Raw genomic sequence first — 13,666 nt, forward strand, 5'->3', positions numbered from 1 at the left:
GATGGCTAAGATAAAATTACATTCCCCAGCCTTTCAGCTCATATGTGTCAAGGACTACGACACATCAGGCAGAACCTTCTGCCCTAGTTAAACACATTGTGTAAATGTAGTTATTTCTTCAATACTGTGATTTTCCCAAAGAGAACAGGAGAATTAAAAAAAAAAAAAAAAAAATTGTTGCACCAATAGTAAGCGCCCTTGACTGGCAATAGAGCTCATTAGGCTAATGGCAACACATCGCTCAACAACTTCACAGTTACGGTGGCAGTAAGTCATTGCTGGTTGTCTGCAAAAAAGGGGAGGGCGATAGGGAAGGTAGAACTGCCTGACTGGAAAACAGCATCGGTTTTCCGTCGGCCTCGAGAAGGGGGCGGCGGGGGCGGGGGGGGGATCCCGACTGGCAGGAGGTGCTGCTCCTCCGCCGGGATCAAAGCCTCCGGGGGTGACATCAGGGCTGGCCACCGCCGCACGGGGGGGAGCCCCCGGGCTCCTGGAGGCCATCGGGCTAATTACGAAAAACTTCAAAAGAAACTCGACGGTTCCCGTCTCGCCAAGACTCCCGGGGGGAAAAAAAAAAAAAAAAAAAAAAAGAAAAAAAAGGAAATACCACCAAAAAAGAGAAGAGATGGCCACGGTGCCCTGCACAGAAGGAGGCCGCATCCCGCGCGCCGCTCCGCGCCCGCGGCTCCTCCGCGGCTCCGTGCCTTAGGTCCTGCGGATGTTAACCCTTTCGGCCCGCACTTCCCGACCGGAGCCGCAAAGGACCGCCGCTTCCCAGCGATAAAAGTCACTCCGAGCTGCCGCGCGCTCCCGTCTCACCTGGGGCTGCCCCCGGCCCGACGGGCGCTTCGCACCCCCGCAAGCACGGACGGGGATGCGCCGCGCCCCGCGGGACGGGACGGGACGGGACGGGACGGGGCAGCCGCCGCCCCCGCGGGAAGCCCGCCCGCGCTCCTGCAAGCGCTGCCCTTCCGGGCGCTGCGGGATAACAAGAGGGACCCCCGTCCCCCCAGATCCCACCGCGCTGCCCCCGAAGCACCTCCCGGCAACGCTGGCCGCGATGCGCGGAGCCTGCGCCCCCGGGCGCGCAGCCGCCACCACCCCCGCAACGGGCGGAGCGCGAGCTTACGTGTGAGGATCATGGTCTCCCGCCTGCCGCGGTGCCTCCGCGGGGCTGCCTGCCCGGCTGCCTGCGCCCCTGCCTGCCTGCCTGCGCGGCGGCGGCTCCCAACTGACACCCGGCGCGGAGGAGCGGCGCGGCCGCCCGGCCCCTTCAGGCGCCCCCGCCCCCGCCGGCAGGGCCCGCCCCGCTGTCCGGCGCGCTCCGCGCCCCGCGCCCCGCTCCGCGCGCCCCCGCCGCGCAGGGAAGGACGCTTGCGCGCAGGCAGGCGCAGCCCGCTCAAGCGCGTACCTGGCCACGACCCATACATAAATACAAGCAGAAGGCGACATACACACCCACCCCCTCGCCGCCCCCCCCACCGCGTTGCGCGCCGGGGGGGTCAAGGGGAACGTCACAAACCAAAGGCGATGCGGTCGAAGACGATCTAATGGCTTCTGTCCCCTTTGCTCCTGTGTGATTTTTAATGGCTACCAGCTATTGCGGTGGCCTTTTAGGGGATAGTGACGTTTATAAAGAGCAGTCAGCAAAGCTCTAAATACTTTTTTCCAGGAGACATACAGAAGAGTGCCTATAGAGAAAGCAGCGTGGCTCCTTGGTGTTAAAAATTGGCAAGGGTTGGAAAGGCCTGAGCAGCCCCAGGCACAGGGGGTGCTGAGCCTTCAGCATGAAGCAAGCCATGCAGGAAGGGTGACAGGGGGATGCTGGTGCCCCCCTCCCCAGGCAGCGTGTCGAAGGCACGTGTGAAAGGTTGAAAATGCCTGCACACCATCAAAGTCTCAGTCTGGACCTGGATGGAAACCAACAAGCGTTTTTCCTGCGGGGACCACAGCACAGCCAGAGGTGTGGCTTGCAGATAGCGAAGCAAAGCCTGGCTTCGTAGCTTTGTGCCTGGGAGTCACTCCCTACAACATTCACTACCCTGTATATGTTGTGAAGATTGTTCGAATGTTTATTTCTTGGTTGACGCTCACATTCAGGGCTTTAAAATGGCAAAAAATAGCTACTTTTGAGCAGCTGCCAAACTATCAGCATGGAAAAGAGTACTGTGAAATTTGAAAAATATCTGGGTCTCATCAACGATTACGATTGGTTCATTTTCTTCCAAGCCAACATCGTATTTCATACCCACTGGTGTTATTCTAAGATTCGGTTGTCATTCCTGCACTATGATCTGTCAGATATAGAGTATATATAGTGTGATGCCTGAACAGGCAATTTGCTGAAGAATAAACATCTCTCCCTTCTATAGGCTGCAAACTGTGGCCAGTTGGCTATTACAGTGTTGTTTCTGGAAACCCCTACACAGCTCCAGGTCATTAATTTACTTTAATAGCCCAGAAGAGGATGGAAATACACTAGATCTTCAAGCTTGACTTTACGTATGTTACCCGCTTAATCAATTACCTCTTCATATCTAAACTCACTCCAGCTCTTTTTGGCATAACCACATTTACCTGCATTTTTGAACGCTTCTTGTAAGGCACCAGGATATATGTTTACAAGGTAGGTCAGACCTGTAAAATGTGAATTCTTAAGTCTGACACAGGGAAGACAGACATACGCTACGCCCCAGCTGTTGAACAAAGTAATCCCAGTCTAATTGGCTTCTTTCTGTCCGTATTGTCTATAGTTTTATGCAGTTGGTAGACTAGGAAGCGACAGAATAGTTATGACAAGAGATGGAGAACGCTGGTTGCACATTGTGTGTGATTTTCGGAGTCAGAATTCTAGAAAAGAGAGGAATTGTTTCTCCAATAAGCATCCTCAAAAGGAAGGGAAAAAAAAGAAAAAAATTACCCAGAACATGTAGGAAAGCATGCTGGTACTAAGGCATTTTCATCACAATGATAATGCTGGAACCAGAAGACCACCGTGTGTCAAGTTAATACCCTCGGTAAAAAGCAGGGTTTATTCTTGTAAACACAGACTGCCTAGGCTGCTTCCTGGACCAAGCCTGCATCTCTGTATAGGAAGCTTTCATATAGGACCCTCAGGAAGCTTTTGAAGAAGGAGAGAACGGACTTTTACTCTGCAGAAGAAAATGGGAAGGGTTTGGAGGACTCGGCAGCGTGAAAGGGAACTGAAAAAAGCTAAGAATGAGAGGAGGAGTTGCGTGCAGCAGTAAAGTAAAATCCGAAGCTAGAGTGTTGTGTGATAGATGCAAAACCAGAATTTGAAGTCAGAGAGTTTTGTTTGAGGATTCTGAAAGGGGCAGTGATGAGATCGGTGAATACAGGACAAATGTGGCCCAGACACAGAAGATGGAAAGCTCTCAGTAGTTACACCAAGGGTTGTCATTCTCACCTCTACCACTTCGTAAAACAGCAAATGAATGATGATGATGATGATGATGATAAAACACTATGTTTGTGCTTTAGTTTAGCTCTCCTGTTCTGCTTGCAAAGCTAATCAGCTCCCACAGTAAAGGAGGAATCTCCATCCTCATTTAGTCTTTGTGGATTCCCTCAGCAATATCCGAAAAGAACGGGTGACTTTTGTGATGGAGCAGTCTGTCTGCTGGGATCATTGCTAAATAGATGCTGGAGGATTATCACTGACCTGGATTAGATTCTTGCTGGTAATCTGAAAGAGAAAGGCTTTGATTCTAGTTTGTTATCACCCGTTGAAGACATGCAGTCTCTGTGGCTTGCATTTTAACTTGGAATTCTATAGGGCTGCTTAAGCAGGCGTATTTTCGGAGCTGAAAAGCAAGGCACCAGTCTCGCATTCGCTGTAAAACGTGCTCAGAGGAGCATTCCACCTCAGGCATGGGTGTTCAGCAGACTACAACCACCCTAATCACTCATCCGGCTTTAAAGAGCGTTGTGAAATCAGTAGAGCTTTGGCCCTTAATATTTTTATTTCTTTATCTCTCTGGCTATTCAAAGAGCAGGCAGCTGCCTGACAGAGACACAGGATTTTAGAAGCAGCCTGCCTAAGAGGATTGTTTCTGTGGAGTACTGCTATCCTTAATGCAATCAATGAGCTCTCGCTGGATGGTAAAATAATTGTAAAGGATTGCCCGACAGGCACAATTACTCACTTTAAAAGGTGAATTCTCCTTCTGTTGTACCCGCATAAGGGAGTGATTCGCAAGACGGCATCTAATAATAAGGACTTGATTGTCCTCTGTTTTCCCTCCCAGGCCCAAATGCCTTAATGGATAACTGTACCCTTGTCATCCTCTTTCTTCTAAATAGCGCAGTACACAGAGAAGTCCCAATTCGTAATTAGTCAACTGACCTGCTGGTACAAACACAGGATTGTCAGACACATGATTGCAGTTCTAAACACTAGTATTAATATCCTCTTAGCAGCAGCATGATAGATTATAGAGCAGTTTCAGCCCAAGTTTCCAAGCCTCTGGCTCTAGGCTTTGATTCCTTGTCAACTGGGGTATTTGTGTGTAGTATTTCCACAGTCCAAAGGACCTTCGTGTTCCAACCATTGTCAGCAAAATAATTAAGTTTGCATCTTCTAGCACTTGACTGTACTGAAAAGTAATTATTTAAAAGGAGTCTGTAGTTGTTCAGGCCTCTCGACAAAGAGTGTTTGCACTATCACTTCTCAGAGATAAGCGGTATTAAGAGTGCCTCGCTTTCGGAGAAGGAAAGCTATTGTTTCACTTACTAGAGAATCACAAAATGAAATAAAGCATCTTTCCAAAGTACTTTTTAACAAAATACATAGTAAAGTCATTAGATTGCATAAACACAGGTGCTGCTCTACTGCTTGTAATTGATGGGCTCGCTGCTCTAGAAATCTTGCTTTCGAAATAAACAGCGTTAGAAATATTACCAGCTTATCACGTACAGGGCACTCTTACTTGTATTTGATCCCAGGCAACATTTAGGGTTTTTTTCTTTTCTTTCTTTCAACAGTAAATAATAAAGAAAATTAGCTTTGCCTTATTCTTTGTGGTGCATATAACTGACTATTTTAAAAGGAGGGATAAGTGAGCTCTATACTTTTGTCTGCTTTTGAATGCCCTCAAACACCATGAGTTCAACAGTTCAGGCTGAAAATGAAATTACCAGATTCACAGTCTACTTAAGAAAGGCTCTATTATGTGGATGCACAAAAGGATGAGAAATAAAAATTGATTATATAGTCTGACAAAGATACAGTTTGGTAAAATATAAATACAGATAAACTGAAATAGGAGGAGGAGAGAAAATAAATACTTTCATTCCATTTTAAACACAGAAGGTAAGCTCCTTAGCTTACATGGAATACCATGGGTTTATAGAAATTGGGAGAGATGTAGAGTATCTTTTCCATATTGTGTTTAAGATGCTGTCACTGGTGATGATTTATTTTTTGAAGGCTGCAGAATTTTCTACTGTTAATGGGTCTGCCTTTCAGTTAAAAGCTATATTTTTACATTAAAAAAAAGTGATTCACCTGTGGAAAAATAACCAACTGAATTGAACTTTCAGGAAAGTAGGGAAAACAGATTTGGGTAAACTAAACCTTGTTTAGAAGAAGTAATAGAGGAGGGTAATTAGAATTTCTAACCTGTGATGAAGGCTCAGAGGTGATCCAGAGTAAATATATAGCTTGTGGTGAGTAGAAAAAAGCCTCCTTCCTTTTACTCTGAAAATTCAGAGTAACTGCTCATTTACTGATAAAGGCAGCATCCATAATCGACCACTGCTTCACAACAAGGAATCTGAACCTGAAATTATCAGGACTAAAACCTCCGCGTGTATGTGGTGGAAGTGGTTGTGTCAGCGAGACCTAATGGATATGCAGGTCACAGGGACCTACTCTAACACGCTCCATTAGAGAAAGCAGTAACAAAAGTTTGGCCCTGCCAAGGCACCATCCCTAGGTTTAGCTGTGGTAGCTGTGGCAGTGTGGCAGCAGAGCTCCATGGCAGCAGGAGTCATCCCTGGCCCCTCTCCTCTCTTTGTGGGTCATTGAATGGCAGTGGCCGTGCCCGGATTCGCACCCCTGCTTCTCTTCCTCTGTGCTTACAAGTCACCGTGTGCAATGAAGTGGGAGGGGAAGACAGCACAAAGGATGCTTTTACTCAAAATATATATTACAGAATGATCAAAGGATGAACAGCTTGATGGTGGTATACAATGGAGGCGGGATATCTGTCTCAGCTTTGTGTTTCTTGGGAACGAAGAAGGTTTTTTCAGACCAACACTCTTGTTTTCACTCTGTTCATGCGACAGCAGCTATATCATTACTAAATCAACCAGCTCTTCCCTCTTCACTTTTAAGCAAATAGATTTTACGTTGCGCTTTTAAAACCACCAGTTTCCAAGGCATTCCAATGGTAAGATGTGGGTTTTTCTAACTCTCATTCTGTGTTCAAGCATGACCTCCAGTCTGATGAGGAAAAAAGGTCAGCTTTCACAGAGAGACAACAGTAACCTTCATTAAAACAAGATGTAAGATGCAAGTTGCACACTAAAGTAGATGAAAACTGAAAGATTGGTGCCTTAAACCTGTCAAAACAGTGGTTAAAAATTGGTTTATGAAGCAGCTGTGTTGTTGTAATACACATGAGATGCTAGACTTTTCAGCATGATACCCTGGGACAGACCATGTCAGCCATGCAGTGCCCAGCTGGAGTTAAAAGGAGTAGAAGGGAAGGAAAGAAAGTTTTCTTTTTTTTGTTTTTTTTAATTATAGTAACTAAAAGAATTATGAACAATGAAAAATTTCCTTTCAAGAACAAAGTTTTTCTTACTTCCATCTTCCATCTTGTGTGATCCAAGGCTTTTTAGTTAAATGAACTCTATATTCATTAAACTTATTTCCTCTGGAGGAAATAGGCACATGCATCCACCTGGACGAGTTGACCCATTATGTGAAAGACTGCTGCTGATTTAGCCTTGGGGAATCTTTAGGACTCAGGAAATCATTTTAAACCCATGACTCAATAAAGCACGATAACTATGGCAACTAGAACACATACATTGTGATGGCTAATTTCACCTAGGCATTCGTCAGGAGAGGTACTAGCTTGATACTATAGCCTGGAGAGTAGCTATTGTTAATGTAATGTGAAGCTACAGAGACAGGGAAGAAGGAAAACACATGTTAATAAGCCAAGTGAACAAAGTCAGGCCTGGTGTAAGTCAGAACAGATTCATAACCCTTGTCGGTCCTGTTCTTGACAGAGCACTAGACAGAGACTCAAAATATCTGCAGTCTTGTCCTGTTTTAACTTATTGGGCAGCCTTGGTCTATCCATTACCTTTCTCATACTTCATTTTTCCCTAGATAAAATAGGCAGAATAATACATGCCTCTTTTGAAAGCCCTTGAGATGTACTGTGTAAAGTAGTATGTGAGATTATTATACTGATACTGTGCCTAATAAAAATCCTCTTGCAGATTGCCAGTTTGACTGCATCTTTCATTGTCCAAGCCCGTGCTCTTGCTTATTGTAACTGAAAAACAGCTTACAGCAGCAATTACCTTGTGTTTTACTGGGAGGTGTGGTAGATGCATACATGCAGACAGTTACTTAAGGGCACCTTAAGTAACTTGCTGGAGTGTCAACACCCATAATGATGTCTGAGGAAAGATGAGAGAAGTGGAGGGGGAAGCTAGCTGTCTTGCCAGCAAGAACAAACTGAGCTGAAGATTTATTAGGTGTATGTTACCCAGATAAATGTGATCCCGACTTGAATGGGGGCCAGCAATAGCAAGGGGAGAGGGTCAGGCAGAAAGAAGTGGCTGTTTGGCCTTCGTCAACAGATTCGAGACCTGACGGGGATTAGGAAGAGTAACAGAGTTGTTGGGTGTTCATTCGTCACTCTAAAATTTAGGCTTATAAATTCTAAATGGATGGCCAGTTTAGCTAAAAAATGCTTCCTCCTCCTCCATGCCACATTTCACTCTTTATGCCAGTATGTTACAGAGAGGGAGAGTACTGTATGATATTATTTGTGAACATGATACAATACATAGAAGTGACTGACAGGTTAATAGGAGCTTGCATGTTTTAAAAACAAAGACACATATTCTGTTACATGACCACAAGAAAAAGAAACATGGAAAGCGGTTAGTTTGCGTTCATATTTCAACATTGTCACATTATGAAGGGCTACCTTTTTCACTCTGCTTGTTTCTGAGGTTTTACTTTTGCCTTCATATCACTTTACAAAGAGACATGGTAAATGAGTTTGTTCTTGAGAGAGCAAATCTCTTATATCTAACCTTAGCCCAGAGCAGTTTTTAAATGTCTAAATTCTGAATGAGGAAAAAAAAAAAAATTTACTATTCCTTATTACTGGGGATGTATGAAAGAACATTATCTTTACTAAAGCGCAAAAAAAATCAGGGTCCTCTCGTATTCTGAAATGCCTGTTTTTTCATCAGACTTCAAAATGCAAGACAGGCAACAGTGATTGGAGAATGCTTTTACCTAAATCTCTTTGTCCAGTACATCTGACAAACTGAGTTTACCTGGCTGTTATATTAAACTTTACAACAGTTCTGTCACTAAAGCAACACCATTAGTATAGCAACAAAAGCATCCCGAACAGCCCCTTTCTTCCTCTGTCACCACCAAGTGTCCAGCTGTCCTGGGAATGTGATGTGCCGTGTGGGGATCTGACAAATTCCATACATGGAACAGATACAACTCTGATGTTTTTATAAACCTTTTTGCCATTGGATTCTTTAGGTCTTTTCTTTCTGATGATTTTACTGAAGATTTCTTAACATATATGGTGGGTGGTACAAACCAATAAGCTTTAAATAGATATGGAATCTAATTATTTCTTCATGGACCCCAGTTAAATGTATGAACAATATTATTTATAGGATGTGGTGCTGACAAGGGTATGGATCATTTCTTGTCTTGTACTTCTAAAATGAGAAGAATCTGTTTTGAGAAAAGCAACACAGGGAAAAAAAGTCTGATCCAGCTAACCTGCTTTTTGTTTGATCACAACTTCAGAGAGTTCAAGGCAGCCAGGGACATACCTGTGCTAGGATGGATGGGGCAAGTGATTAACAGTGATAGGACACCCTGCACCTTTCATGCTCAAACCAAAACTTTCCCTCCTTTGAAACAAGAGCCTTTACATCACTCAATAGAATTATATTTCTCATGAGCAGCATTAAAGTACAGAAATAGTGTCAATTTTCTTTGCTGGGGAATCTTTATTTTTTCCAGATACAGAAAGTCTATTAAACCTCAAGATTAACAGTGCTCCTGGCATCTGATTTTTAGTCAGGAAGTATAAACAATGACTTGAAAGGTGTATATGCAGAACTTTCCATCTGATTTACCAGTAGCTCTTTAGAATCTGTCATGCATGTCATATTGACCTTACAAACTTAATTACCTAAGCTCTAAGAAACCACATGTTTGCCTCTCAGCTCCTTAATGTAAATCAGTGACAGCACTAAGAAAAAACCCTAACATAAAACATCCTGAAAACTTAGATTTTAACAGGTCAGAATATGGAATTTCTCAGCTGATGAAGTGAACTGAAGTATTTGGAAATTATTTGGAAATAAAAGCCACATCCCACTTGGCCCAGGGTGCAAGAATCCCACATGTCAAAAAATTACGAGCCAGATGATACCCCAAAATCATAAACTGTCTTGAAAATAATAAGTTTAAAATGTACATCTTAGAAACGTTCTGGTTTTATATCAAAGACAAGAATTTTATGTGATTGACAATATGTAAACACTGAGTCAAACCCAAAAACTGGTGTTCACCTCTATGTTAGACAGGTATCTGAAGAGTTTGGCAGCTTATCTCCTGTTGCTATTTCTGTTGCATTTCAGAAAGTTAGCTGACTTCATCATGATATTTGGGCCACGTGGGAAACTTCCTGGCTCGCGTACAAAGTGAGAACGAGGACAATTCATCCTTAGCCTTGCTTCTGAAGTAGCTAGCTACTGCCCACCAAGGCAAGCTTTTACCTAACCTGGGATTCTTGGGTGCTCCATCTGTTTCCAAAGGGCAGAATAGCTTCCTGCATTACCTTTTGATAATACCTTTTTTCCCCTAAGCAATGTAAAGAGCTCTGCCCCTGGCATAAGAGTTTCTCATCTTTATGTCTGTAGCACCTGTGCTGGATATTTCTTTCACCTGCTGCCGGTTTCTTCACCTCTTTTCTTCCATTTCCTTTCCTTATATTTCTCTCCTCCTCTCCTTTTCCCTCCTCATTGCTGGCTGCTACCAATAGCGATTGTGAGGGATGGAAATGCCCTCCTTATCTCTTTTCCTCATCTCCTCTTCCTTTGACCAATGCAAGAGAAGAGCAGGTGGAATATTAGAGCTAGAGCTGTTGAACAATGTTCCCCAACCAGGGAAAAGGAAAAGCATGCAAACTGAAAGAAAAATATGTCTAGTTCCCAGCAGGAATGGGGAACTAGAACTCAAAAGGGAAATATAGGAATACTGAGAGATGAGATCACTGCTAGACTGAGTGAACTGTGCCCAAATGAACTACATCTGCAATTGTACAGCTAATGCAAATCTAGCAATTAATTTAACAGCTCTATGGAGCCAGGTGATACCCAGTGCTCAGAACCCTTGGATATGAACAAAAATAGTAAATGAAACAGGAAAGAGAATGGTCTCCAAGTATCCTGCTGAATTTCTGCTGGAATTGCTTTATATAGCAATTAGCTATGTTAGGGCAGAAATCGTCAGAGCACACAGAGTATAAAGCAAACAAATTTGAGAGCTACCCACCATTTTATAGCTATTCTATAACATAATGCAGAGGAAAATGGAAAGCTCAGACAATTAAGATGGGTTGGCCTACTTGTCTTGAAATAATATTTTTCATCTTGCCTTTTCATTTTTCCTTGATTAGAAAGTGCTTTGTTTATTTCAGAGTAAAAAGGAATTTAAACCTTGTTCCTACAAATTTATGTATGCAGCTCTATTTGGGTTGAAGGGTATATTGAAATTTGAGTGCATAAATGGTTGCAGGATCATGGCCTTAGTTTTTAGATGATGGATTTTCAGGCTCTTTCACAGACGGTTTTTGTGATCTCAGCCACACTTCATTTGAAACTCTTGTACTCATTCCATTAAGAATAGCTTCTCAAGAATGAGAAGCTGGTGCTTTATCCTCTGGCCACTTGTACCTACTATTTCTGATGTGTCTGATAATATCAGAAATCAAAGTACAGATTCTCAGAACAGCAAGGCTTTTCATAATGGTCTCTCTGCATGAAAAGTCCATGTGTCAGCTAAGAAAATGAATTTCTAATAATACTTGGCACTGAATGAGTGGCTTGTCTCAAATGAGTGCACCAAGCACTGTTTATCTGATCTCTGTAACACTGAAATAGGTTTCATCTATATGAATGATTTTTGTCTTAGCTATCTTTATATCAAGAAGCTTATACTGGATATGATAACCTCAAAATCAGGGATTTTTTTCTAATAAGGAAATAAAAACACACTAGGGATATTTGTGTTGGTGTGCTCAATAGTGTTGGAGAGGGAACAAAATTCTCTGTGCCTGTTTAAAATTCTGGAGAACTTTATGGTACTTTTTTAAGCCAGGCAAATATTATGCAACTTTCTCTATGCACAAGTTTAATATATCTCTTAAAGATGTTGCCTGTGAGTGTGATGTACTTTTCATTCTATACTTAATTATTCAGTATCATTTTCAGAACATGCTACTATGCAAACTCTATGCAATGCCACAAACTTGTGAATGTGGCTCTGCAATTTGCAGTGTTAGCAAATAAAGGCTCTTAGTCAGATTTCTTTGTAGTAGTTCTACATAGACTGTGTATGCCTATACTGTAAAGAAACAAATATATTCTCTAAGGCTGATTTAGAAATGAATACCTCTATTTTGCTTTAGATTTGAAATAGTAATCTGAAAAAATAAATGTATGCATCAAAAGGCTAATTAGTTATTCTTGGTTCATATAGCAGCAGTTTTAAGAGACAAGTATTCCTTCACAGGCTAAAGATGAATCAAAGTTCTCCGATTCCTGTAAAAATGTGTGTCTCTACAGTCATAGTTTGTCCTGGATCAATTCCAGTGCATTGTGGCGATGGGAGCTAGAAAGGAAAACTTGAGAGGGTATTTTTAATCACTTTTACCTCTGTTAACAATGTGATGCTATTTCCATTGTTCCTGTTATAAAAATAAGTAGGTGACATGTTCTCCAGAATTGATTATTGTGTTTTAGTCAAGAGATCAGCCATCAAGACATTGCAGCCTATCAGGAAAGGGAGTGGAAAGGAGCAGACAGAGAAACCTCAAAGGAAAGGACAAGACACTGTGTCTTTTGTCCTTTGTTCCAAGATGGAAATAAACTGTCTCCACTTTTGATAAGCTCTTCTTTTGATCTTGGTTTGCAATAATTAAGGTTAGAGACTAAGTAATTTTATGAACCCTTTTAGGTTTAGCCCCCTCTAAGTTAATACTAATATGAGTTATTTGTCCTCCACAAACAACCACATTAATTAACTTTTTATTATTTACTTTTATTTATGGAGATTTTGCCTAATATGCAAGTGAGCTAGATATTGATAGATTTGGGGAAGATGAAAAGTATTTTTCCTGTAGATTTAATTTCATTTCATATTTTACAAATATGTGAAAACATAGAAATGCATTTAAAATATATAAATATCTATATTCTATCTGTCTGTCTGTATTATATAAATATATAGAGATCTATATATCTATCTTTTTTGGGGAATCAGTTTAGGAATACCTATCACACTGTGCTCCCATATACTTCAGATGGTTTGGAAAATCTGCCCCCGACAGAAGGCTCTAGATTAGTGCCCTCATTTATGAGTATAGGTAAATATGATGTCAGATACCTTTGGCTGCAGAGAGAAGCAGAGTTGTTACTCTAATTCATGCTGAAAGACAAATTGGTTCCAGTCACTAAAGGAAATCCTGTGAAATAAGAATCTGGGATTCAGCTGGACTATGTTAGAAGCATAACCGGAGCATTACCTGCTTCTGGTGCAAGCATAAGAAGAAATTCAGGTGTTAGCTTAAGATTAAATGTGTTTTTCTTTTTTTGAGAAGCCAGAATTTGTCCTAGGCAAAAAAACCAACCCAAAAACAACTCCACAAGAAGGTAAATCAAATTAATTCCGATGATCTAAGAAGTTAAAAACAGTTTCAGGCAGTTTTCACATATATGACCAGGAGCCAGGGTACTACAGAGTAAAATAAATGTAATATTCAAAGAATACAGGAAGCAAGTATGTTCATGGATAAACATATTTGTGGTATATAGTAAGTTGTAATTTCAGAAAATGGTCCAGAATTAAAGAGTGAATGTATATTTTTACATCACTGTTAATTCACAGATTTTAAGGATCATTGCAGCAACCTAAACTACAAATCTTGCTCAGGATTCCTGCTTGAAGTTGCATCTCTGGCATTTTATGCCTCCCTTAGGAATGCACCTTGATTTTAAGATTTCAACTGACAAATAACTTCAAAGTTTAAAATGTGACAAATTACTTCCAAGTTTAAAATGTGTGCCTTAATCCAAATTTTGATTCTCTTAGAATCAGTATCTAGCCTTTTGATCTCTTTATGCCTTTGTC

General features: G+C 41.9%; 1 protein-coding gene across 2 annotated transcripts in view; it reads right to left on the reverse strand.

Annotated features, from left to right (window-relative positions):
* The window catches only part of DLC1 (DLC1 Rho GTPase activating protein), a 217,748-nt gene that overhangs the window by 38,359 nt on the left and 165,723 nt on the right, over positions 1–13,666 (reverse strand). The window contains exon 1 of one of the 2 annotated variants that reach the window (XM_059818171.1): positions 1,130–1,145. The exons of the other annotated variant lie outside the window; for it this stretch is intronic. Within the exon in view, the coding sequence (XP_059674154.1) occupies positions 1,130–1,142 (13 nt within the window). The 5' untranslated portion in view covers positions 1,143–1,145. Of the gene's footprint in view, positions 1–1,129; positions 1,146–13,666 lie in introns of those variants that run through there. 2 annotated transcript variants of the gene reach the window in all.

The sequence above is a fragment of the Gavia stellata genome, chromosome 5 (genome assembly GCF_030936135.1).
Source record: "Gavia stellata isolate bGavSte3 chromosome 5, bGavSte3.hap2, whole genome shotgun sequence".
Lineage (NCBI taxonomy): Eukaryota > Metazoa > Chordata > Aves > Gaviiformes > Gaviidae > Gavia > Gavia stellata.